Here is a 26,533-nt window from a genome sequence, read left to right on the forward strand (position 1 = left end):
AAAAAATGAGGAGAGGCTTAGGAACCTCTGGGACAACTTTAAATGTGCAAACATCTGAATCATAGGGGTGCCAGAAGGAGAAGAGGAAGAGCAAGAAATTGAAAACTTATGTCCGAAAATAATGAAAGGAAACTCCCCAAATTTGGCGAAGGAAATAGACATACAAGTCCAGAAGGCACAAAGAGTCCCAAACAAGCTGGACCCAAAAAAGACCACACCAAGACACATCATCATTAAAATGACAAAGGTTCAACATAAAGAGAGAATCTTAAAAGTAGCAAGAGAAAAGCAGAGAGCTACAAGCAAAGGGGTGTCTATAAGACTTTCAGCTGATTTCTCAAAAGAAACTTTGCAGGCAAGAAGGGACTGGTATGAAGTATTCAACGTGATGAAAAGCAAGGACTTACAACCAAGATTACTCTATCCAGCAAAGCTATCATTTAGAATGAAAGGGCAGATGAAGTGCTTCCCAAACAAGGTGAAGCTAAGAGTTCATCATCACCAAACCATTATTATATGAAATGTCAAAGGGACTTAAGAAAAAGAAGATCAAAATTATGAACATTAAAATGACAACAAACTCACAACTATCAACAACTGAATCTAAAAAATAATAAAATCCAACTAAGCAAATCAGAATAGGAACAGAATCATAGGTATGGGGATCATTTGGAGGGTTATCAGCTGGAGGGGGAAGTGGGAGAAATCGGGAAATGGTGCAGGGACTAAGAAGCATAGTTGTTTGGTACAAAATAGACAGGGGAAAGTTAAGAATAATATAGGAAAGGGTGAAGCCAAAGAACTTTTTTGCACAATGTATGGACATGAACTAAGGGGGGTGGGATTGCTGGAAGGAAGGAGGGTACTGGGCAGAGGGGAGCAAAGGGGGAAAAACTGTGATACTGTAACAACATAATCAATAAAATATAGTCAAAGAAAAAGAAAAAAAAGCTATAATGCCCTAAGTGAAATTTAAAGAGAGCACATATGAGTTGTAGGAGAAATAGCCAACTGTGTGAATAGTGACTCTGCTCTTATTAGTGCCTCTAGATATGCAACCAGAGAAACTCAGTGAACTTAATGAAATTAGCAACTTATCAACATAAATTAGTAAAGTGGTGGTGACAAAAAATGATGTCCCAAAGGAAGTGAGGCTGGCAACAAATTCACACTAAAGAAACTCAGGGACACTGCACAATACTGAAAAAGAAAAATGGATAAAATGTAGAAGCCTGATTCAAACTTAGAAGAATGTTACAATTCACCAAGGGATAGAAATTTGCTCTCTCTATATTACAAGTTATAAGAAGGCAAGTACTAGCCAAACTATTTTTGATTAATTTTTTACAAAGAAATAAAACACGTTTTTAATTTTTCCAATGTGTTAAATTATAATATACTAATGTTAGCTTTACTGTTTTTCCATTATCCTATACCTTTATAACTGACAAAGCTTTTAATGTTTTGACAAAACTTTTAAAGGTCACAGAACAATTATAATTTCTCCCATTAATAAAGATGGCTTTGTATGGTTAAGAAAAAATCATTATCACAAACCTTAAAATATATTTATACTGTGACTCAATTCCCCTTCTACAAATTTATGCTAAAAGTATATGTATGGAGGGGTTACAAGTCAATTGTATTCTCCTGTGAATTTTTATATATTTTCTAAAGTTTATATGAGTCTAGTTTGCCTTTTTAAATGAAAGGGAACATTAGGACAGTATTTGCTATTGGCCTAAAATCAAGGAAACAATTTCTGAACCCATCCTGAATTTTACCATGAGATGTACAGGGATAGGAGCAAGTTTTGTCATGAGAGAACAGAGGCATGTATTTGATAGGCATTTTTGTTCTCATGACTTTAGTAAACATTTGATGAACCCTTAGCCCACAGAACAAAGAATTGGTATTGGCCTTGGACTCAACCTACTATTTTTCACTGATGAGCCTGTTGCAGGAAGAATCCTGGATCAGGGCTCCTACACAAGCTTTCAAGCATCAGATCTACCTCAGATCTACCTAGCACGGGGTGACACAATTTGTCAAAGTCGGGTACATTTTGGCAAGCAAGAAAAGGCCCAGCAGTGAGAATTCACAAGGGCATGAGTGAATGGCGGTAACTGGTGGCAGGAGAGTATGACATGTATTCTCCAAGCAGGCAGAAAAATACGTTAATTTAAAACATGTAAGCTTAGGGGGAAACTGACAGGAAGAAATAAGAGGATCTATTTTTTTAAGTATTTAGGAAAGGGTAATATGAAAATTGCTAGTTTTAATTAAAACGTCTGATGTACCCCTTGTGCAATTACAGAAATGTGACCACTTCCAAACTGATGATTCAGTGCAGAGAATAGTCTCCTTCCCCCTTTCTTGCAGGTAAGGAGGGATGATGATGGATTTCAGAGGATAGAACTCTTGCCTGGTGACCGGGACAACCTCGCCATTCAGACCCGAGGAGGCCCAGAGAAGCATGAAGTAACTGGCTGGGTGCTGGTGAGTACCAAGAGTTGGCACGGATTTCGTTGCTGGGATTAGACACAGACCTGGTGAAGATGCCTGATGTACGCCAAGCTGAACATACACGGAGCTGCTGCTCCGCTTTCAGAGGGAACTAAAAAAACAGTAGTCTTTTGGATGTTTTGGAACTGACCAACAAATAAATAAGTAAAAGAATTTTTTTTCCTAATAGTTCAAAGTAAGATTCTCACAGCCAACTAAATGATCCAAGCATTCACTACTTTAATCAATTACTGATTACTCACGGATAGTACTTAGATCATAAACCCTATCACAGTTTTCCTCAAAGACATGCACCTCTCCAGTTTTCAGCCATTGCAACGTGACCAGAAAGCTGTGCACATTTCCTCAGAGTATGAGTCTTCCCAGCAGAGCAAACATGGTAGCGGTGTAAGTCTCTGAGCACAGGACTTGTACCGTTTCTAGCAGTATCTTTGCTGTGAATTCCCTGGTCATCTTAGGAAAATTATGAAATAATGATAACTCAATCCACTGGAAAAAGGACCACCATAGAGGCACTGACCATCCTTTTTCTTTTCAGTTATCGCCTCTCAGTAAGGAAGACGCAGGAGAATATGAGTGCCATGCCTCTAATTCCCAAGGACAGGCTTCAGCATCAGCAAAAATTACTGTGGTTAATAGCTTACATGAAATACCAGTGAAAAAAGGTAGGTAATAAATCTCACAAGCACTTAAAAATGACTAGTGCATCTGCTTAATAAAGAACAGAACCAATAAGAAAGTATCAAATGTAGCTCTTAATGAAATTCTATGACGTTAGAATACACAGGGCATTAAGTACGTAATCAAAATGTGGAGCACATGGCTCTGAAAGTACAATTGGATAATTGATGGAACGCTATTATTATGACTGAGATGCTTTCACCTTGTCATACACATAAGAGACAAAAACTCAAACTTGACTGGAATGGCTTGTTTGGTTTTTACTGTAAGATGGCTCTAGTAGTGCTTAGTTTTCTTTAACTTCATTTTAAATAATTGTGTTAGATTGTATTGTGATAGCTGTCATATCAGCATGGTGAACTTTTGTGTAGCCATTTCAATACTGAAAATAGAAGAAAATATACATTTTCAGCATGTTATGTTTTATTGTTTTAAGAAAGGTAAAAATTCAACTGAAATGCAAAAAAAAAAAAAAAAAAAAGAGAGAGTGGTGCAGTATATGGAGGTGCTGTGAACGATCGAATGGGTCAAAAGCAGTTTGCAAAGTTTCGCGCTGGAGATTTCTCACTGGATGATGCTCCACAGTTGGATATACCAGTTGAAGTTGATAAGAGACAAAATTGAGACGTAAATTGAGAATAATCAATGTTATATACCACACAGACAAAATTGAGACGTAAATTGAGAATAATCAATGTTATATACCACACAGGAAATAGCCAACATACTTAAAATAGCCAAATCAGTAAAGTTATTGGTGAAAATGAAAAATGTGTCTTTTATTTTATGGAAAAAACTATACAAACTTTTTGGTCAACCCAATATTTCCTGGAACTTTCTATCTATCTACATGGCATTTTTCCTTGGTGTTGTGATTATTATATTAAACACCCATTTAAAAGGGAACAATTGTGGGTCCTTCACGTTGAGGTTTTATAAAAGGCAGAAAGGAGAGTATATTGGCAAGTACTCTATTGTCAAAAGCTTCCTCTTAAGCACCCATCCTGGGGTGTCAGAATAATGGTACTTACATTTACAGTACATAGTTCTATTAGGATGATGTCTGGATTGGCTTTCCCTCAAGTCAAAAATAAGAACAAAATTGACTGTCAGCATTTATCAAACCATTCCTATGTGTAGATCACTCAGCTGTGGTATGAAAGGAAGAAACGTCAAGTAAAGGTGTTTCATCAGATTCACTTCAGCCAAGATGTGAAGAGCCAGGAGATGAAACTAAAAAAGCAATAGCTAAGAGTCGTGTGTTTGAGCCTCTGCTCTGCCAGTAATTTTCCCACTTTAAATCTTCAGTGAGAGCTGGATGACAAAAGAGAGTTCTCAGCATCTCTGGATCTCAACTTGCTTGTCTGTGACATGTGCTCTGCCAGTTCTTGCACACACACCAATACAGCAAAACCGCCTTCCACATCTAAAATCGTGTAGCTCAAATTCCAAAGAGCTCTCCAGCATGTCATTTATAGTTGCATTATCCTTTATCCCCACATTTTAACATCATTTATTTGGAAACACTAAACTGCTTAAAATTAGAGTCAACCATGTACATATATGTAACTAATTTTTTAATCTTTTTTTTTTTTAACAGGTGCCAAGCTATAAACCTGAGGAATATATTAGTCTGCACAGCCAAAAGTAGTCATGGATAATTACAACACCTGTTCTTGCCTAATAATCAGTTTCTTTTCATCCAGTCCACTAACACCTTACTTATGTTCACTGGTTTTACATAGTGAAATACAAAATAAAGATAACGCATCAAGACTATCTACAAAAATTTATTACCTATTTACAGAAGAAAAGCATGCATATTCATCAAACAAAACAAATAAAATGCTTTTTATTACAATGTAGCACATATCTGTTATTTTTTAAAGCCGTATCATAAAAACAAGACACAAAAGATATTTAAAAGTATCTTGTTGAGAATCTTTTAAAAGAGCTAAACACTCATCATTCGGGGTGCAATACTCATAGACATAAGCTCCTGAAATAATAGCTTGCACGCGTAGGGCATTCGCACCAAAGAAATCTGAAAGGAAAAAAAAAAAAAAAGAATTAGCAAAGTTGTACTGAAATGAGCCTACTTCCCTACCCCAGAAAAAGGTAAAGACTTGGTACTGGACATGATCAATAAAGGAGTAGGCTGATAACACTCATACCACAAAGTTGGCCCTTGGTGGTCCTTTCTCTTAATAGGCTTTGGTATTTCACCCTTTCTGCCAGACTATTTATACTCACCCTTCTTATGTAATAGGTTTTTAAAAAACTCACTTTTTAAAATTTCTTGTACAAGGCCTTTTCCAAAAGATGAACAGCTTAGAGACATTACCAAAGTAAAATTTAAACTGATTTTTACAAAAATCTAATTTTTTTTTCTTCATTTAAAACTAGGTATCTTATAGAGGCATGCTGTTCAAAACTGTGACAATGCCAATCTATTCCACCACACTAAATCTGCCAGGGTGATTAGACCAGCATGGTTACATCCTAAACAGTTATCAACTGCCAAGAAAGTCTATACACACCTGGGTTTTATTTCGACAGCCCCTGCATTCATACGTATGGGTCCTGGTATTAGCGATCGCCATTATTCCACAAAGATTGCAAACATGAACCTGATATGGATCTGATGCCTCAAATAATCTTTCCCTTAAAAACTGGGCTGCCCCATGGGCAATCTGACAATCTCGTTCCATTTCTCCAAAACGCAGGCCACCGTCACTGTTAAGTGAAAACAACAGGTTACTTTGTACTTTTATTTGTCAACATCACCTTGACTAAATGGCAAAGGTAAAGAATGATATTAGTAAAGGAGAACTAGACTCTAATTTGTCTACTCTTATAACATTCTTTCTATATGGTGGGGAGGGGAGAAGTCTGCCAACTACTTAATGTCCATTAGAAGGAAGTAGAGGAAACACATTAGATCCTCATGTGTAGCACACAATTTTCCTCATAAAATACAATGAAGTACAGAGTAGTCTCGTGCTAACTTAAATTACTAGAATCCAACTCTATACTCAAAAATGAATAACAAAACTTGATCTAAGTACAGCAGCTTCTCCATGAATGAGCGTCCCAGGCAATCAAGCCTGCAATAATAAATGAATGCTGGCAAAAGTAGTGGAAAGAACAAGTGAATAGTAACAAGTTTCTCCAAAATAGAAGTAAAATAAAATGCACTGGTCAGATGGCCAGACAGGTGAATGGTGACAGTTTTCTTAACATTCTTAATACACAAAAACATAAAATCAATTGAGTTTCTAATGTTGTTTTCAAAAAACAAATCATTGGTCAACTTTGAAGGATGCTAGACAACCAATTCATGAAGTGGTAAATAAAGGGAAAGAATCAAGCATTTATCTGCCTTTACTATATTAAGTATGTCACCAGGTAACCAGTTGATGAAACCAAGTTTCTCTTCTATAAAAGTATTCTACCTAATAAATGAAAAGGAAATAATAAAATTAGAATATCATCAGTTTGCAATCTGTATCTAATTAAGGACTTTAGGTAATAATCATTAATTAATAGGTGCTGAAATCAAGAGAGCAGCAGATATCGGAAGTATACAATGACTATGAAGTATTACTGAACACAATCCCATCATCTCATCAAGGCTCTAGATCTAACTAGCTAATCACAAGAAAAACAGGAACACAGAACCCAGGAATGCAAAGATCCAGGCTGCAAAGGAATGCAATCTAAACAGCAAAACCCAGACTGTCAGAAAGCCTCCGGGATAAACAGTCCAGTTCTTTGACAAATAAATCGCAAGGAAAAAAAAAGTTGGAGAGCAACCTAAAAGATTTAAAAAACGTAAGAGAAGTATCAACTGTAAAGCATGGACCTTATCTGTATCCTGATTAAAACCAACAACCCTTTTAAAAAATTATGCAATGAATAGGGAAATTTGGGCACTGGATATTTAATAATTTTTTTTTTTAATGTTCTAATCTTTTAAAGTAAAGGTTCTCTGTGGACCCTGTGAGGGTGAAAACTATCTTTATAATACTAACAACACATCTGCTTCTTTCACTCTGCTGACATTTGCACTAATGGTTGCAAAAGTTACTGAATAAAAACTGCTGGCCTCTGAACACAAATCAAGGCAGTGGTACCAAACTTGACTAAGCAAGTCATATTTTCTACTGAGTGGAGAAAGGAAAAAAGCCATTTTACTTAAGAATGTCAGTAATGAAGCAATAAAAATGATTAGTTTTATTAAAACCTGACCTTTGAATACACATCTTTCAAATATTTTATGACAAAATGGGAAGCTGTCATAAAGTACTTCTGTTGAATACTGAATATGATGGTCTTGAAGAAAAGCACTTGGACAATTTTGAACTAGTCACTTTGACCAGGGAATATCTTTCTTACCTGAAAAAAACAGCTGATTCCAATCATGTTAATCCACCAATGTTAATAGCAATAATGTTAATTCAGACTTAGATATTAGGCAGAATCTTTTCTGAAAAGGAAAAACCTAAGCCTTTTATTTCAAAGAAAACAATGTTAAGTATTTGTTGAAAATGATTAAAAATTTGAGGTTTTGATCAAAAATTAGAACTTGAGAAAACCTCTATCCAACACTATGGGCTTGATAGCTACCCAATACTTCAAGACTTTTCTGATGACCTCAGTGGTGATATTCACAAATGTAAATTTTTTCTGATATCATGATAAATGTCAACATTTAAAAATCTGCATAACTCAGTGAATCAGTATTTTCCAAATGACCAATTATGATGCTACAAAATCATGCATGTGTAAAAGATACATTCAAAGTGCAAAACAGGCCAATACATTTTAATATAATAAATATAAAATTTCACAATATGGTTTCAGACTCTATATTACAACTAACATTTAAGAAACTACTACAACTTGTCATTTTGGTATAGCATCCAAAGAAATATATATCCACAATCACCTGAAAGGGTTACTAAAATGTTTTTCCCTTTTCCAGCAACATACCTATCTACATGAGGTCAGATTTTCCTCACGTTCTTAAATATAGATACAATTCATAAACAAAAGCTTTCTGGGGTCCTGAAATCAACAAATTTGAGAACCACTCTTTTATAAATGTTTGATGAAATATTTACAGAAGGAATTATATGTTTGGGCTATGCTTAAAAATAATCAGCAGTTGGTGATAGTGCCATGATCTGATAGTTTTTGAAGTGGGTTGACAAGGACACGGGGGTTTGGTTACACCATTATCCCAATTTCTGTATGTGTTTGACATTTTTCATTAAAAAAAAAAAAAACTAATTAATAACAACTATGACAATGGTACAGTTTTCTTACCGGGATCTACCCTCCATGGGTTGTCTATTAAGGATCTGAATAGGTCCCCTAGCACGAGAATGAATCTTGTCATCTACCATATGCTTCAAACGCTGGTAATAAGTGGGGCCAATGAAAATTTGTGATGTGATTTTTCTACCAGTGAATCCATTGTACAGGACCTAGAACAGATTTGGAAGTACAGACTTAAAAATATTAAACAAGTTCAAAGAACATATGTGCATATATTGTATGACTGTATTTCTATTAAAAATCAAAGCAGACAAAATGAATCTATACTGTTAAAAGTCGAGAAAGTGGTTACCTTGGAGAGGGGAGAGGGAGTTACTAGAGGGGGGCCAAGGGAGAGAGGGCTACTGGGCATAAAAGTGTAACAGGTATGTTCTGTGAAAATTCACCAACCTCTACATTTATAATTTATGTACATATTTGAAGTGTATGTTGTACTTAAATAAAAGGTTTAATTTTTAAGAATGAAACTACACACATACAAATAAGAATACACATAACAAATGTAAGCAACATGAATAGATGTAAGAGCAAACATACCTCATTTCCTCTGAGATGGTAGCCATAATCAGACAAAAGGTTAGAAATCTTCTGCACATTAACAGCATCATTAAATGGAGTGGCATCACCAATTTCACCCTTGTTAGCTGAAACCTTAAAAAAAAAAAAAGTAGTCTTTAAAAGGCTCCTTCCTTCTCTCTCCCCTTAGAAATGTGTATCAAAAATATACTCAATTAAAAAACCCTTTCTAGAAAAGGAAATATTTTGAACTTAAAAATATGTTTGAAAAGTATAATATCGTAAGGTTCATTAACATATTATTTATAAATAATTAATGACATAATATTTATAACTAATTTATCTAAAAAATTAAAACTCAATTATAACCCTTCAAATATGAAGGTATCCATGGGAATAATTACAAAAAAAAAAAGAGACTACCAAAGACTTCCTACGGCTCAAGAAAAATAATACTTTAATGCCCTAAAACTAAGTCATACAATTGTTAGGCTGCAGCCATTCTACCTTAAGAAGGACACTTAAAAATAGAAAACCTCCACTGAAAAATGCACACACAACTAATAATATAGCTATAAAATTAAGCTGACAATGAACCAACAATGAATTAAGTTTTTATCTATAGAAAAGAACCAGTCAAAAAACCAACATATACAGAGGTGGGCAACAGTAGATTTACAGTTGTGAGTACACAAAACAGAGTTTATTCTTGTATTATTATTTATTAATTGATTGTATTTTCCATATAAACAACTGTAAATCTACTTTTGCCCACCCCTGTAAATGTACAGGTTGGATGTAGGAAATTTTATGAAAGTTGTGACTCAGCCTTAACCACAAATTTTCACCAAAAAAAAAATAAAAAAATAAAAAAGAAAGGCATAATCATAACCAATTTAGAATCAGGAAAGTAAGTATCTTACTAGCTTTTTCCAAAGAACCCTGGCTCAAACATGAGAGAAATCACCTAATAATTTTGGAAGGACCATCAGTTTGAAACCCATACTGTTAAAGAAATCTCTTACCTTCCCTTGAAGACATTCAATCAAGTGACCAATAGTCATACGAGAGGGGATGGCATGGGGATTTATGATGATATCAGGGGTGATACCTTCACAGGTGAAAGGCATATCCTATAAAGAAATTTTTTAAAAGAAATTTAAACTTAAATCTCTTAGCTATGGCACTAGAACTGATCCCTCTTCATCTGAATTTTTCTATGTCCTAAATTCTGTTCAATATAGTATGTTTATATATTTAGTCAACACTAAAACTAAAAGCCAAGCCTCTACCACCCTTGGACTCTTAAGTTAAACCAAATTTTAATCTAATAAAATGTTCAACAAAACTGGGTTAGGAGTGGTGGAGATAAAAAGAAGAAAAAAACTTACCTCTTGTCTATACTGAATACCACAAGTACCCTTTTGACCATGTCGACTGGCAAATTTGTCTCCAATTTGTGGAATTCTAACAGAACGTACCTGAACCCATACAAAAATAAGTTAGTTAAGTTGATCTGGTTTACTTTCTATAAATAGTGATATGACAAAGCTATACTCACCCTTATTTTACAAAACTTATATCCTTCCTGGTTGAGAGTTAGCATAACCTGATCCACAATGCCTGTCTCACTAGTTCTGAGAAAAGTGCTACAGTCTCTCTTGGTATAGCGTCTATTAGTGCTCTCCAATTCGTCTTCATTTTCAGGCAAGGTGACTGTTTTGCCTATAATAACATCATCTCCCGATACACGAACCCCAGGAGCTATCAAGCCATCATCATCCAGCTTGTCATAAATGGCATGCCTCATACCTACGAGGAAAGAGACATGGAATTTCCTGAAATGGTACTACCACATAGAAAAGTATTTAAAATGTCATATAATGCCCCTCACTAAAGATTAAAAACCAAATACATAAATCAATTCCAAGTCAGAGATGTTTACAGGAATCTCTTACACACCATATCCATAGGTATAGTAATAATATAGTGCCCTTATTCCAAATATTACTAATTATTCTGAACTCTGTGAACAGCACTGGCCCGAGCACTGGAAAATCAGATTCTCCATTTGCTGGGTGACTCTGGATAAGTGTGTTGCCATCTTCTGATCTCTGTATTACATGAGAAAATGTCTATGCCCTCTATACACATCCTCCTGTAGAAATTTTGCATTTTATCTTATGTAATCTTAACTCCACTGAACATAAACTACTACATAGAGCTAGCCCAGAAAATGAAGTAATAGGAAGATGCCTAGGAAACAAAGCACATTTTACTTCATGCAATACTGTTTTGACTAGAATTCAAAATTGAAACAGACACCCCATTTCCCTGGGACATCCCATCCATATTACTGTATACATATTTTCTAAGTGTCTATGAAAATAATAACAACTAAAAACTAAGTTTGAGTTTTTCAGAAGATTCAAAAAATGTTAGGTATCCTCTTATTTATTTGTTAAATGTATACAAATACGGTGACTGGACAAATATGGTCACATCACAATGCGAGAAGGGAGGGAGCATCCACACTACACAAAAAAATGAAGCTGAGGTGCATCCCATGAAATTATAGGACCTCTCTGATTTACAAATACCCTCATCAAAGCAGAATCTACCAGGAGAGAAGAACTTACACCAAGCCCACTCCTAGGTACAAAAACTTCTGGTAAATACACATATTTTCTTAGCTCTGAGCTCCAAGAATGACATAAAACCGTACTCTCACATGGCAAAAAAAAAAAAAGGAAGGGGTAAGGACAAAACCCAGAAAAATTAGGGAAACCACGAAAAGTTAACTTTTAATTCCATAATTTAAATGTTATTAGCACTTACCCTGGCATGTTTCACGTGTAGGCTTCTCAAAAACTTCTTCTTGATCAAATCCTTTTTTAGACTCCTGTTCTTTGTATGATCGATAGAAAACAGACCTAAAAAACACACGGTTCTGAAGGTAACTTCTATTTCCTCTAGTAAAAGGGCTTAGAACATACCAGTAATTTTTATTTACTTGATATTCAGGAAATAATTTAAATCATGATTTTAGGGTCAGAGTTAACTATGTTAAGGGCCAAAATGGTTCACATGGGCCACACATGTGACACCTGACCTATAACCTTAACACAGCCAGGATTGTATGTATGAACAGGAAGATCCTAATGTCAAGAGTCCAAGCGCCTACCCAAAATAAGAATCCTTCCATTATTACCCTCAGAGAGAGTCATCCAGGATCTATCTGTTCCATTAGTTCAAGTGAGAAGTTTGTGATATACTGAGGTATAATGTCCACCCTCAGTCCTAGTGCTAACCTCTGAAACTACACACACACATGCCAAGCACGCGTGCTCTCTCTCTCTCTCTCTATCCTCTTCTTAATTCCCAGTTTTTTAACCAGTCATCATATGCCTAGGATTAGAAATTGTTTGTTAATAAATAGGGTAACAGAAAGATTGAAAAGAAAACACATTATAATTTTAATAGTTATTTATGGGTCCTAAGATTACAGGGTTATTTTTATTTCTTAGATGTTTCCATATTATCTAAGTGCAAACATCTATTTGCTTACAAAAAAGGGGGGTGGGGCTCAAAATCTTAGCATCTGAAAATCCTGAGATAAAGGAAACAGTGTCTTCAGTGGTTTATGACCACCAACCAGGCCTTCTGCTTTCTGGAGTAAGGCACTGATTTCACCACAGTGAACTCTACACAGGCATCCACACAACAGCATGTGCCTGCCAGACAGCCACAGGCTTCATGAATCTAGGCAAAAGATGAAATATCTTAACAGAAAAATTTCTCTGTTGTCAGATCAAAATTTCTTCCAGCCTTATCTTCAAAACCACCAAAAAGTTTGAAAACACGTAAGTCAAACCAATTTTTAGAGAACATTTTTGATTAACATATTAATATTTCCACTGTATCTGTGTTCGACAACTTTTATAAATAGCTGACCTGAAAAAGCCTCGATCTACAGCGGAACGATTCATGATAACAGAGTCTTCTTGATTATATCCAGTGTATGATGCAATGGCCACAATTGAGTTGATACCTGTGGTGCATCGAAGAGCATACATTAAAGCATCATCTGGGAAACAAAGAAAAATTGCCCCTTTCTTTTATATCAATTTTATTTCACTCTATTTGCCCCAGATGCTTTCGCCATGGCAACTGTCAAAGTCTACGCCTCCTGGAATAGCAATCTGTGAGGCAACTACTCTGATGACTTAACATTTAATGCAAGCAAATCCTAAGAGCAGTCACTCCCAACGTGTCCATTCTTAAAATCAGTGATTACATAGTCGAGTTACCTCAGATTTATAAAGTACCTCCTCAAACCAAGTTTTATTATTCTCATAGTAACCCCATGTCATGAACAAGGTTGTATTACTATTATTCTCATTATCAGAGTGAGCTAATTAAGTAACTGATCCATGATCCCAAAGTTAAAAAGCAGTACAGTAGGCTGATTTCGGATTTTCGGTCTGAACCTGATACTACCTCTTCCCAGGCCTGCTCTGTTCCTAGATCCTCTGCCTATGCCACCAAAAGAGTGGTATCCTATCTTCGCCACCACAGTCTTATTCTTAGTTGCTGCTGCCAAAACTACTTTTGATGAGATTGTAAAAGAAAAGAAAAAACATCAAGAAGGAAAAAATGTTGAAAACACACTAGATTACAATATAAGAAATGACTGTTGAATGTGAGTGTGGTTCCAATGAACATAATCCACATATTTGTGAATCATCAGATCTTTCCAAAAATTAAAATATACTATACTCTAAAGCTATAGTTAACAAAATATCTTGATTTAAATATTTCAAATGTGGACTGCAATGGACAAGTTTGCCCGGGCCGGTGTGGCTCAGCTGATTGGAGCATCGCCGCATAAACCAAAAGGCCACGGGTTTGATTCCCGGGGTCAGGGCGCATGCTTAGGTTGCAGAGTCCCTGGTTGGGGTGCATGCAGGAGGCAACTGATGTGTCCCTCTCCCTCTCTCCCTCCCCTCCCCTGTCTCTTAAAAAAAAAAAAAAATCAGGGAAAAACAAAAACAAAAACAAAAAAACTATTACTACATAATATAAAGGAACCAACATCCATCTGACTGAATATAATGGTTATCTGAATTCTGAATAAATCTTTTATATTTGCTTCCTTAAAGCAAAATTCAGTTTCAAAAAAACAGCCCACCCTTCATAAAAAGACGCATCATTCATTTACTCCTTTGTGAAGACAGCAGGAGTATAACCATTTTAACAAGTGGAGTGCAGGCAGGGGTGGCAGTGCTGCTGGTCTGGGTCTGCGACACTTATACACACTCCTCAACATCTCTAATTCTCACTAATTTCCAACCCAAAGGAGAAACAGATTTGGAGAAGGAGATGTATGCAAAGGGCAGGCCCTGCTCCCTGACAACTCCATTTGCTCCTTAAGAGCTCTAGCTGCTTTGCCATAAAAAGTTTTCTGCCAGCTGTTTTAAACACACTGGCCCAAGGCAGCTGATTCCAGAGTTTGTTTTTAATCGGAATTCATTCCTAACACCTTAAAAAGAAAATTCACACAAAAGCTTATTGATTTCAAACTCTTCTTGGAAAAATCATATCTGACATCACTGGTCTGCATATATACATTACAACCACAGCTAAAGCTGAACAGGGCTAACCTCGAGACAGGCAAACCTCTCTCCACTCAAGAACTACTCCCCAATCCCACCTAATCCTGCAGAAATTTGAGATAGTAAGCCCCTTTAACAGATAACACTAAATGCTTGTGCTAACTATAAACATGACTACTCTCTAAGGATAAAGGATCACAGAAATAAGGCATTTGTTCTTCCAAACACCTTCAACAGGTTAGAGTATTTACACTGGAAGCAGAACTGGCTAGAATTCTCTGCTTAGGGAGGAGGGAGAATGTGAAATTCTCCAAGGGAAGGGCAGTGTCAAGAAGAGATCAGAAAAGTCAAATAGTCACTTCTCGGGTGTGCAATAAACTCTTGAAATCTGCAGGATTTCCTCTAAGAACTCTTTAGTAACATCCACGCTGGTCATCATCCTTTTGTGTGTGTTCTTTGGGAGAGCTAGAAGAATTTTAAGTTTTACACAGTCAAGCAGCATAAGGCAGGATTCTGAAGGTGGAGAGAGCTGAAAAGAATCGAGAATTTGCAGAAATCTCAGGGTCTGGGGAGATGTGATGTGATCCTAGGACATATGTGACATGGAAGACCTCCCCAGCATGTCCTCACGCCTCCGTGGGGCACTGCTACCCTGTTTCCCCAAAAATAAGACCTAGTGCAATTTTTTTCAAGCTTAGAAATTTAAGGTCTCCCTTGAAAATAAGACCGAGCAGCAGTCATTAGTACAGCCACCCCCAAATTCTTGATGGAATTCAGAGTTTGGCTGGTTATGCTGATGTCTGTGATGACATGATTACAGTATATTAATAAATGTTGATTTTTTTGTTCAACAATAAATGTGAATTCTTGTTCATGGAGAAATAAGACATCCCCTGAAAATAAGACCTAGTGCATCTTTAGGAGCAAATATCAATATAAAATACTGTCTTATTTTCGGGGAAACATGGTATGTACTCTTCTCCAGGTATGCAGCCTCAAGGTGCTCAGCTGCCTCAGCCACTCGGAGGCTTTTCAGCCTCCTGTGGGACAACCCCCGGATGGCCCATGTAGGCCACACCTACTACAGACCAGGAGGCAACCTCCTCCATCCCACAACCTTTACCCAAGGTATTCTGGCAGGAATGAGAGACCAGCTGAATTTAGCTGAAAACAGTAAACTTCTGAAATATGTTTCTAATATTTTTCCTTAGTTTAAAAGTCCAAAATCAGGAAGCAATGTAGTTAAGAGGAACAACACAAGAAAGAGAGTTGGGGGTGGGAGGGTGTCAAGGCCTACATCTAGTCAAAAAGGAAAAACATACATGAGAGTTTAAATTCTGAATTTATACATTTAAGTTATGTAACTTTAGGCAAATACCTTTCTGATCCTGTCTCCACATTTGTAAAACAGAGATGATATAACCACCACAATTACTAATCAACTAACATTTATTCCTTCCTTACTGCTAGGCACTAAGCCATGACTTGTAAGTGGATTTAACCATTTAATCACCACAAAAGGTACTATTACTCTCATTTTGCATTTTGTGATGAAACATCACAAAGCTGTTACGATGCTTAGAAATGACATGTAAAGCACCTTGGATAGTGTTTCACACAAACTGAATGCTCAATAAACATACCTGTCAGCTCAAGAACTAATACACATGTGAAATCTGGGATTACAATCTACCTGTAAGCCATGTTCAAAGCCTTCCTGCCACTTTGTCCTCATCCACCTCAAGCCTCAGTTCAGCACTGACAAGGCTCAAAGACCCAACCCACTTTAAGTCAAGGTGAACTTTTGTCACCAGGACCTTTGCTCCCAGAACGATGTCAATCAAGGTAACAGTACTCTACAAAAATAGGAATGACACTAACAAAAAGACATTCCTTAAGATGAACTGATTAGCCCATTGCCCTTGGTCAGCAGCACTGAGAATTTAGCCAATGCAGCTGGTATGTTAGGTGTGAACTTAGGATTCTTTATACCTAGTAATATCCCTGAACTCTCCAAAAACATCAAGGTCATGAGAGACAAGGAAAGACTAAGGAACTGGTCCAGATTAAGAAGACTAAAGAGACATGCAACTAAATGCAATGCAGTCCTAAATTAGATCCTACACCCAACAGAACATTATGAGGTTATCTGGATGAAGACTACACAGGAATTATTTGTACTGGTCTTATCTCAAAGTAAAGTTTTTAAAATAGGTAACATGATTAAGAACTGAAAGGCATGTAGTCCCTACCAGCCATGCTCTCACCAATTCCCCTCAGTACCAAAGGAACATTTTATTTTAAATCAAATCCTTCAGTTATATTTCTTTTCTTTTCTAGCTATAAAAAAACTAGCATTTTTATGTTGAAGAAAACACAGCACTGTACACATAGCCCAAAAATATGAACATACTGTAGAAAACCTAAAAGATTTTGTTTTTCTAGACAAGAGTAACCCCTTGTGGAGGACTTTAAAAATAAATCATTCTAGCCTGTGAGAACCTGCTATCAAAATGTTAGATCCCTTACTATAATTATTTAAAGCCACTACTTACAAGGCACACTTTACTAAATAAATAATGTTACCCATAGTAAAAGCCAAAATTCTGTTAATAATACAAGACGACAACTGTACCAAAGAACATGCTATCTCCTTTTATAGTCAACACTCTCACACCCTTTAGGCTATCTGCACCATTTTGCCTCTTGTCCAGTCTCCTGGAGAATCCCCTCCTGCAAACTCCTGATTCTCCTCGTCAACTTCATCTCAAATCCCCTCTCCTGATTCTTTTCCTGGTGCCCCAAGTTCTGTCCATCTCCAACTGTCTTCCAACTCTGAATTTAACCTCAGCAATTTTATAGTCATCTATGGTTACCATTAACATATCAAAAACTTCACAGCTCTAGACTTGACCTTCTTTCAAACCATATTTACAACTCACTACTATGAGATCATTTCTTAGATGTTCTGGAAGCAACTTAAAATCAGTATGTTGAAAACAGAATTTCTTTTACCTCCAAAACCTCTTCCTTCTTCCAATGTGCTCCCAATCTTATTAATAGTACCTCTCTCTCCTTGATCACCCAAGCCAGGAACACCATAAATATTTCCAGTTCCTTTCTTCCCTCTCTTCAGCATTCCACATCCAATGAGTCAGAAGTGTATTCTAACACATATCTCCCCCTTACTCTTTCAATTTTTTTGAACTTTACCATTTCTCAGTTAAGCCACTGCAAAAACCTCTAAATTATTTCTGTGCTAATACTGTATCTGACTCCAATCTACTCCTCAGACAACTGCCACAATGATGGTCCTAAAATAAATTTCTGCTTCTATTACTTTCTTGCTCAAAAAGGCTGAATCAATCTTCATTCTCAAAATGAAATTCAACCTGCTCTCCTCCACACTATGAAATGTTTTACTCACATATATTTATACTCCAGTCATTAAACTGACATGACTACTGCCTGTTGCCATATCTCATGTGTTCCTGGATCTAGGTCCTAATGAAACTTTCTCTCAAATTCAAATACCCTTCCATCAACTTTAGTCTAAAATGCTACATCCCCCACGAAATTGGCTCTAGACTTCCAACAGGAATCAATCATTTCCTTCACTCTGTGCTACCAAAGGACCCTGTACCTCCATCATAACACTTTCAACATATCTACCTTTTTATTTGTGTTCATGTTTCCCACTACATTATAAATTCCATGGGAACAGATGCTGTGTCATATGCATTTTATTAACCTTTCCAAGCACCCAGAAGAGTCTTAAGCAGGACAGGATCTTAAAAAATGTAGAACAAACCGAACATACCCGCTGGCAGCTCTCTAAATCGCAGATATTCCATAGACCGTGTAGTCACAAGTGGTTTTTGAGGATAATAAAGAACATGAGCCAATGTATCCATACGAACATGAAAGTTGGTGATATAAACTCCCATAGCCTGCTTACCCATAGCAGACTGGTATGTGTTTCTAGGGGACTGGAGACAGAAATAAAAAGACAGAATCAATAAAAATTTTATTATTTCTAAAGGGATAGACTCCACAGGTCAATACAGAAATCAGAATACGATTGGTAAAGTTTGCTTTATTCTGAAAGATAAGTGATAACCCTTTGGAATTGTTAATTATGGTTCTGAACAGTGAAATTCAAGAATAAGCATATTAAATTCTGATTCTATAGAAATTCATAGCCTTTTCATTAAAAGGTTTTTCCTTAAAAACGGCAGACTACTCTCTAACTTCTATTCTAATTCCCCCAATTTCTCACAAGTGAGAAGTTAAAAACGGCTACCAACCTGGTTATGATCAGGAAATGGAATAATAGATGCACAGACACCAAGAATCATTGATGGGTGAATTTCACAGTGTGTATACGTGGAACAATAAGCTACTTCTTTCTCCTGCAAATCATCTGGAGTCATTGCAAGCATCACTGTTTCTTCTTCTAGAGTATCAATATATTCTACTACCCCACTGGCCACAAGATCCTGCCAACTAAAAAAAAAAAAAATTCTCTTAAATTTCCTTATTTTATGAACTCTTTTAATTAGGCATTCTACCTAATAAAGAGTATTTCTGTATGTATACTTACTGATATAGAAGAGTTACAAAACAGACACATAATCATTAACAGTGAAAAAAAGCAAGTTACTGGACATTATTATTATTATTTTGTTTTGTTCTAAAGAAACTATTTGGGGTGGTAAGTATATAACACATACCTTAAGGTCTAGAGGACTATATGCCCAATTGTTAACAGTATTTACTTTTGAAGGGGGAGAGTATAAATTGGGGGCTTTTATAATATTTTACATACTTTTTTTACAATAAAAATATATACACTCATATATTACTAAAACTAAATTTTAAAGCGGGTCCATCTTTTTATTAAATTTATTTCTATATTGTTCATATTATACATGTTATTTATACTTGTTACCTATTATTATTACTAGACTTTAACATGTGACAAAGACTTTTATATGCTTAAACAAAACCCATTAAGCCCCTTACTTGATAACAAAAATTAAGAAAAACAAATGTGACTGCTAATGAGTACAGTTTCTTTCTGGGGCGGTGAAAATGTTCTGGAATTAGCTCGTGGTGATGGTTGCACAATCTCCTGAGTATACTAAAAACCACTGAACTGTATACTTTAAAATCATTAACTTCATGGTATATGAATTATGTCTCAATTCTTTCTCACTGCATGTACTTACCTGTAGTTGTTATATTCTCTCTCTTTCAGTTGATCAATATGTCTCTTCTTCAACAGTAGCTTTTGTTTTTCCACAATCAGAAGTGGTCTACAAATACGACCAGCATCTGTATAGATCCGAATCTCTCTCTCTCGAATATCTCTGATCATAGAAACCTAGATATAAAAAACAAACAATCTCATGAACTTTTTATTTTCTTTATATCATTAAGGTTTGGCTAAAAATACAATAAAACTCCTAATGAATTCTGGAGCACCCAATTACTGAACAAAATGGACAAATCTTAGTTTATCATTGTTTAATACACTAAAAACCTAGGTATAATTTAACATTTTACAAAGGATAAATATCTAACCTTGGTAATTACAGAGCTGAACAGTAACATCTGGTAATAATGTCATGCAAGATAAAGCAAACTGAAGAACTATTTTGGTATCACAAACATTAATAAATGACAATTTCTTATCTTGCCTCTTTGATAATCACATATACTTCACTCTGTAATCTTTCAACAACTAGCCCTGTATCACTTTGCCTTGATAATTCTTTCCCAGTAATTAGCCTGACTTCTCCCACTGACCTAATAGACACACGGCTTACAGTCTAGCTGTCCAATATAGTAGTCAATCAGCCACATCATTACTGAGCACTTAAAATGCGACCAATACAAACTGAGATATGCTATAAGCATAAACTACACACTAAATTTCAAAGACAGTACCGCAAAAAAAGACTGAAGTTCTTCACTAATAATATTTATTTTGATTACATATTAAAATTGTAATATTTTAGAATCATCAGGCCACAGAAAATATATTATTAAAATTATTTTTTTACTTTTTTAAGTGGCAACTAGAAAAATTTTAATTGACTAGGTAGCTCACATTATATTTCTACCAGATAGTCCTAAGAAATATATTCCTAGAAAAATCAAAAATATTAAAAATGTGCAATAAAGAACATAGTAATTAAAAGCACTACAGAATTTGAAGTACCTACATATAAAAAATAAGTCAAAAAACCAAAAACAAATAAGAACTATCTAGATCTATATGTAACCTTGAAAGTCAGCTATGAAATGAATTGCCAATGAACTGGGAATGAAAAAATATATTGCTAAATCTCTACAAAAGTACTTTTAAAAAGTGAAATCAGCCCTGGCTGGTGTGGCTTAGTGGACTGGGTGCCAGCGTGTGAACCAAAAAGGTTGCTGGTTCGATTCCTGATTAGGGCACATGCCTGGGTGGCAGGCCCAGTCCCAGGTTTGGGGGCTGCAATGTATCTCTCTCTCTCTCTCTTCCCCTCTCTCTGAAAATAAATAAATAAATATTTTTAAAAAAAAAAAGTGAAATCACATTTGGATACTTTTGTTAAAGAAAAGACTGAGTCTGTTTAAGAAAAGAAAAGATCTAAACTACTCAGTTTAAGAACAACAGTAAATCTGCCCTGACCAGGTTTCCTCCCACAAAGCAAAAGGTCGCCAGTTTGATTCCTGGTCAGGGCACATGCCTGGCTTGCAGTTAGGATGGGCTCATGAAAGTGGCAACCAATCAATGTTTCTCACATTGCTCTTTTTCTCCCTCTCTTTCTCCCTCCTCTTCCCTCCCTCTAAAAAAGTAAAATAACAGCATTGTTGTCAGTCTTACAAAAAGATCCTCAAAAGAATTCCTTTTACTATGAAATATAATTTAAGTTCTAAAATATAATTTAATAACTTAAATTACATGTCAAATTTTTAGAAGCATATACCTAAAGCATTAGAGCAAGCAATACCTTATACTGTACTAACTGATTTTAGCTCAAAATATCGCCTACACTTCTGACAATGTACTTTACAATTCAAGGGAAACCAGTTAAAGAAACATGCCAAAACAAAAATAATTTTCTCTTGTCTTATGCCTTGTTTACAAATCTCACAGAACATGTCCTCTTAGTTAATTAAAGACTCTTACTTCAGACACAATGATGTCCATCTGACGCCGCAATTTCCTCAGAGTGTTCATTAGTTGTTCAGGATCTTTATGTATTCCAACCCAGCAGCCATTAACAAAAATTTTGGTTGCACTAAAATACAAAACCAAAAGCATTTTGCACTTAGTAATTCTAATCTAAGCTATCACCAAAAATTAACAATAGCTTTTTTTTTTAATTGCATCTATACTCACTCAGCAATAGCTGCAGGAGAAATTTCTTCTAAATTTTCCATGCTCCATTCTTCTAAAAATTCCAGAATTGGAGACGGTTGAGACCCAACTGAAATATACGCCATCAAGGCTAAATTCTTCACAAGTCCTACAGCATGGCCCTTGGAATAATAAACAAAGTATTAGATACTCATTTAACATGCTCATCAAAATTCTTTTTCATAAACACTATTCCTTCAATTTGATTTCAGGATTTACTCTTACTTTCAAAGAACAAAATTATAAATAATATCTTAGTTCTAAACCACACTATATAATTAAATAAAAACTCACTCTGAAAGTAATTATATCCTACATAATTATTGGCAGACCTTTTGTTCTAAACGTAAATTCTAATGCATTACCTCTGGGGTCTCAGCAGGACACACCATCCCCCACAACGTATTATGCAACTGTCTTGGTTTTGCCAACTTGCCATCTCTACCGATGGGAGAATTTAAACGACGCAGGTGAGAAAGAGTAGATGCGAAGGTCAGGCGGTTTAACACCTAGAACACAATGGCAAACCTTTAAAGTATGGACATTTCTGTTACACCATCTCATCTGTTAAACTATCACATTTTTGGCAAATACTAGAACGTGGCAAAGTCATATTTTTACATATAAGCCGTTATGTGTCAAGCTGACCCCATCCCTCCTTTCTCCATCCTTTCCCTGGATAATCTTGTTTACCCCCATAACTCCCATAATTTAACTGCCCCTTTAAACAAGGATGGTAAATTTGTAATGTACAGTTCTAACATACTACCATACAACATAAATGTATTCTTTATGGTGGGGATTTTTTTATGTGTTTTGTTCTCTATTGCATCCCAGTACCTAAAACAATACTTGGCATACATCAGGCACTCAGTAAGCATTAAATGCCACCAACTCACACTCCTTTGACCATAGCAAACATCACTAATCCATCCCAGTACTTCTTCCAGGATGAGACCTCTGAATCCAACAAGGAGATTCAATACTTACAGGACATCAAACAAGGCAGTACTTACAAGTAAGGTAACATTTAGAGGGAACAGAGCAAGCATTACAAGCTCAATATAGCTAAACAAATCACCATCTTCCCCAGCCCTACAATAGCCCAAACCTCCTTCCTCTTCCTAAGTCTTCCGTCATGGTTAATGGCATCACCCTTCCCTTAACCTTCCAATCCAGAAATCTGAAAATCATTTTTCCCTGACTTCCCCATATCACACACATCAATAAACATATCCTGTCAACTCTATTTTCAAATTTTCTCAAATGCCCAATCCCTCCATTCCCAATGATACAGCAATACACCAGCCGCCTTTCCTCTTACCTATATTATCATCACTTCCTAAGTCTCTGTACTGTCCCCTCCAATCTACCCTCCTCAATTACCAGATTAAAACAGAGATGTTCACATCTCTCCCCCATTTAAAAAATCTTAAAACAGCTCCCCACCAACTACAAAGCAGCACCGTAAAACTCTTCTCAGTGCAGTCCCAAATGACCTTCCTGTACCAATCTCCTAAACTCCTGACCTCCATCAGCACTGCCGAACACCCTCTTACCTCCACCCTTGACCATGCTACTGCCACAGAGTGGGATGCATTTCCCCATTCTGCTCTGCCTGCTCTATAAAAGCCATGTGACCCACCTCCAGGAAGAAATGTTCTCTTTCCTGTACTCTATGGAGCTTCCCATCACTTATCAATCACAAAGTCTTACAAAATGTACTTCCTAAATAGTTCTCAAGTTTGACTCCACACACCATCTCTACAAGACTGCCCTACTCCAGGCCCTAATTATTTCTCGCTCAGCCTTTGATAACACTCTTCCTCCCACCAACTTTACCTTTCTCAAAACTTTTCTTCACACTGCCATTACTGTGACTCCTAACTACAAACAAAAATGAACATGTCACTCCCCTCGATGAGCTATTCCCAGCTCCCCTCTCCAACCCCATCTTCCTAACTCTCCTACTTTGATTTGAAAGTCCTAGACTCTAGCTCCTCCCATATACACTAGGATCTCCTCTCTCCATTCCTTTGTTCAGGATATCAAGAAATTTTCTCTAATTTTCCTGTGAGCCACTGGTTCTCCACTCCTCCCAGGCTTGGACTATTTCCTAATTGCCCTTCAAGATTCAGCTCAGGTATTACCTCCTAAGGAATGCCTTTTCACCATCTCGGGCTGTGTTAAATGCTTTATTCCAGCGTTCCCACTGAGCAGCTGTGCATCTCTCTCATTATAATACTGTACCATGTTGCAACTATCTATTTACTTCTATCTATGAGTACAGATGGTAGACTACTGAAGATAAGGGATCATGTTTTATTCATCTTTGCATCTCCAATATGTGGCAGTGCCTGGCTCATCAAAAGTCCCAATAACCATTCACTGAACTGAACAGGCAATGCTGCATTTATCATAATGCAACTCACAGCCTAGAGAGCTGTATTTGAATGAATCTGTTTCCCTTGAAAGATGGTGAGCTCCTTGTGGGCTGGAATAGTACCTCATTCATGTTTGTGAATCCAGTATCACAAACACCAAGTATACTCAATAAATCCTTACTAAATTAAATGGAACTAGAAATTTAATGTTGCTATCAGAAGGTCTCTCAAAATGTCTCAGGTTCTAGGTTTTTAGGATTCAAGCACTTGAAGTTGGTGTCTGAATGCCAGATTAACTGGGTGTTACTGACTGGTACAAGCTAAGAGGCCAAGATCCAAAAAAAAAAAAAAAAATCATTAATGTTAGACATTACATTACAGATTTTCAATCTTCTATGAAAACTAAATAGAAAAAATAAAAAATTAAAATGCCTAGTGAGACATTCCTCCATTATTCCGAGAGTAGATATTGCAGTCACTGTACATACAACCAGCTGAGAGAGAAATCAGTGTTAGAAATTCTATACTTATGCAACAAAGGAAATGGATGCCCATTTATATTCTCAGTCAGCTTCTAATATGGAGCTTTTAAGACAAAAATTTCACTAACTTGGACTGTCTCACCTCCCAAATAGCTACTCTAATTTATTAACTATCTTGATGAAAACCAAAACCTTAAGTCTCTTAGTAAAAGTAATAGCTAACTTAAGAAAAATTTCATTTTCATAATTCAAGTCTCCAGTGCTTTTACATCTGACCAAGGGGGTAAAAAGACAAATAATTTACATTAAATGAATGAAAGAATCTGTTAGTCCCATACCATTTTCCTATCAACCCTGCAGTCACAGTTAATTATCCTTACCTGAGACACCCCAGCTCTGGCTTGATGAGCTTTCTTTTGGTCACCCCAGTTTCCAGTAGCTAAAGAATATTTTAGGCCATCAGATATAATCCTTGTTTTAATTGCCAACTCCAAGTTAAAATCCTTTCCTCGATCAATAAACTTCTGTGCATAGATCCGCACTTCTTTAAGCAAATTCTTAAACATGCTGCCAAATAAAATGGTACTGTTTTAAACATGTAAAGATCTATAGCATGCACTCTCAATAGGAACAATATTGCCCACAAGGGGGCAGAAAGTGGTTGGAGAAAGAAAGGTGTTACTATTCTTTTTACGTATGAAGTACATATGTACATACAGTACATAAATATATATGGAGAGAGCAATTAGGAGGAAAAAATGTCAAGAGGTTATTTAGTGCAGTGATTAAAAAAGTTAAAATTAACACTAATCTACAGCACATTAAACAACATAACATGGATAAAACATTGCTAATATTCTTATTTTTATTAAGTTGTCTACATATTTTATTTTTTAAATAATTTTTTCTAATTATAAAAATATATGTTCTCATAGAAAGGAAAATATAACAGAAATACACAAAAATCACATACAACCCCAATACCATGAGACAACCATTGCTAATATTTTGATAAGATTCTTCTCCAGCTTTTTGTGTTTTTATAAAATGCAAAAGCAGGACTAATAAAAGTTCTAATATCGGCTCTTTGGAAATCAAGGCAATAATTCAACTTTTCCAAATGCCTTGCAAAACTATGAAAGAAATAAAGAAAATGTAAACAAGGACCATAGTAAATTGCTCTCACAAACTTGAAATGCTCAGACATGAAGCAGAACGAAATATGGGCAAGTGGCAAAGAGAATATAGTTAAAGTCATGTGCATCCCATATGGATGTCAATATAGTTTAGCACCTCCATGTACAATGACGAACCTAAAATGAAATCTCTCTACTTTTAATAAAGTCATTTTATAATTCCTTACCCTCTAAATAAGAATGCAAGTAGCGGCCCAGCAAGATCCAATCTCTTGTTTCCATAGTGATCTCTGTCATCTAATTCTCTTCTACCCAAAGCTGCTAGAAGCAATCTATGAACCATGTACCTTAAAAAGAAAAAAAGAAAAAAAAGGGAAAACATGGTTTTTGGCATTTTTAGAAGTTTATATATCAAAAAATCATTTTTGACATTTGA

The 26,533-nt window shown here is 36.0% G+C and overlaps 2 protein-coding genes across 2 annotated transcripts in view; one reads left to right on the plus strand and one right to left on the minus strand.

Annotated features, from left to right (window-relative positions):
- Positions 1–5,072, plus strand: part of IGFBP7 (insulin like growth factor binding protein 7) — a 78,244-nt gene extending 73,172 nt beyond the window's left edge. Inside the window, exons 3-5 of the mRNA XM_090266828.1 lie at positions 2,383–2,499; positions 3,065–3,191; positions 4,808–5,072. Of these exons, the coding sequence (XP_090122954.1) occupies positions 2,383–2,499; positions 3,065–3,191; positions 4,808–4,821 (258 nt within the window). The 3' untranslated portion in view covers positions 4,822–5,072. The remainder of the gene's footprint in view (positions 1–2,382; positions 2,500–3,064; positions 3,192–4,807) is intronic.
- Positions 4,982–26,533, minus strand: part of POLR2B (RNA polymerase II subunit B) — a 41,598-nt gene continuing 20,046 nt past the window's right edge. The window contains exons 9-25 of the mRNA XM_090266826.1: positions 26,325–26,444; positions 25,342–25,528; positions 22,461–22,604; positions 22,078–22,217; positions 21,865–21,976; positions 19,913–20,067; positions 18,989–19,187; positions 18,502–18,670; positions 13,021–13,117; positions 11,905–11,999; positions 10,628–10,878; positions 10,458–10,547; positions 10,092–10,199; positions 9,088–9,201; positions 8,539–8,699; positions 5,748–5,943; positions 4,982–5,251 (exon numbers count right to left, since the gene is read on the minus strand). Of these exons, the coding sequence (XP_090122952.1) occupies positions 5,162–5,251; positions 5,748–5,943; positions 8,539–8,699; positions 9,088–9,201; positions 10,092–10,199; positions 10,458–10,547; positions 10,628–10,878; positions 11,905–11,999; positions 13,021–13,117; positions 18,502–18,670; positions 18,989–19,187; positions 19,913–20,067; positions 21,865–21,976; positions 22,078–22,217; positions 22,461–22,604; positions 25,342–25,528; positions 26,325–26,444 (2,428 nt within the window). The 3' untranslated portion in view covers positions 4,982–5,161. The remainder of the gene's footprint in view (positions 5,252–5,747; positions 5,944–8,538; positions 8,700–9,087; positions 9,202–10,091; positions 10,200–10,457; positions 10,548–10,627; positions 10,879–11,904; positions 12,000–13,020; positions 13,118–18,501; positions 18,671–18,988; positions 19,188–19,912; positions 20,068–21,864; positions 21,977–22,077; positions 22,218–22,460; positions 22,605–25,341; positions 25,529–26,324; positions 26,445–26,533) is intronic.

The sequence above is a fragment of the Furipterus horrens genome, unplaced genomic scaffold, assembly GCF_987537825.1.
Source record: "Furipterus horrens unplaced genomic scaffold, mFurHor1.1.pri manual_scaffold_2, whole genome shotgun sequence".
NCBI classification, from domain to species: domain Eukaryota; kingdom Metazoa; phylum Chordata; class Mammalia; order Chiroptera; family Furipteridae; genus Furipterus; species Furipterus horrens.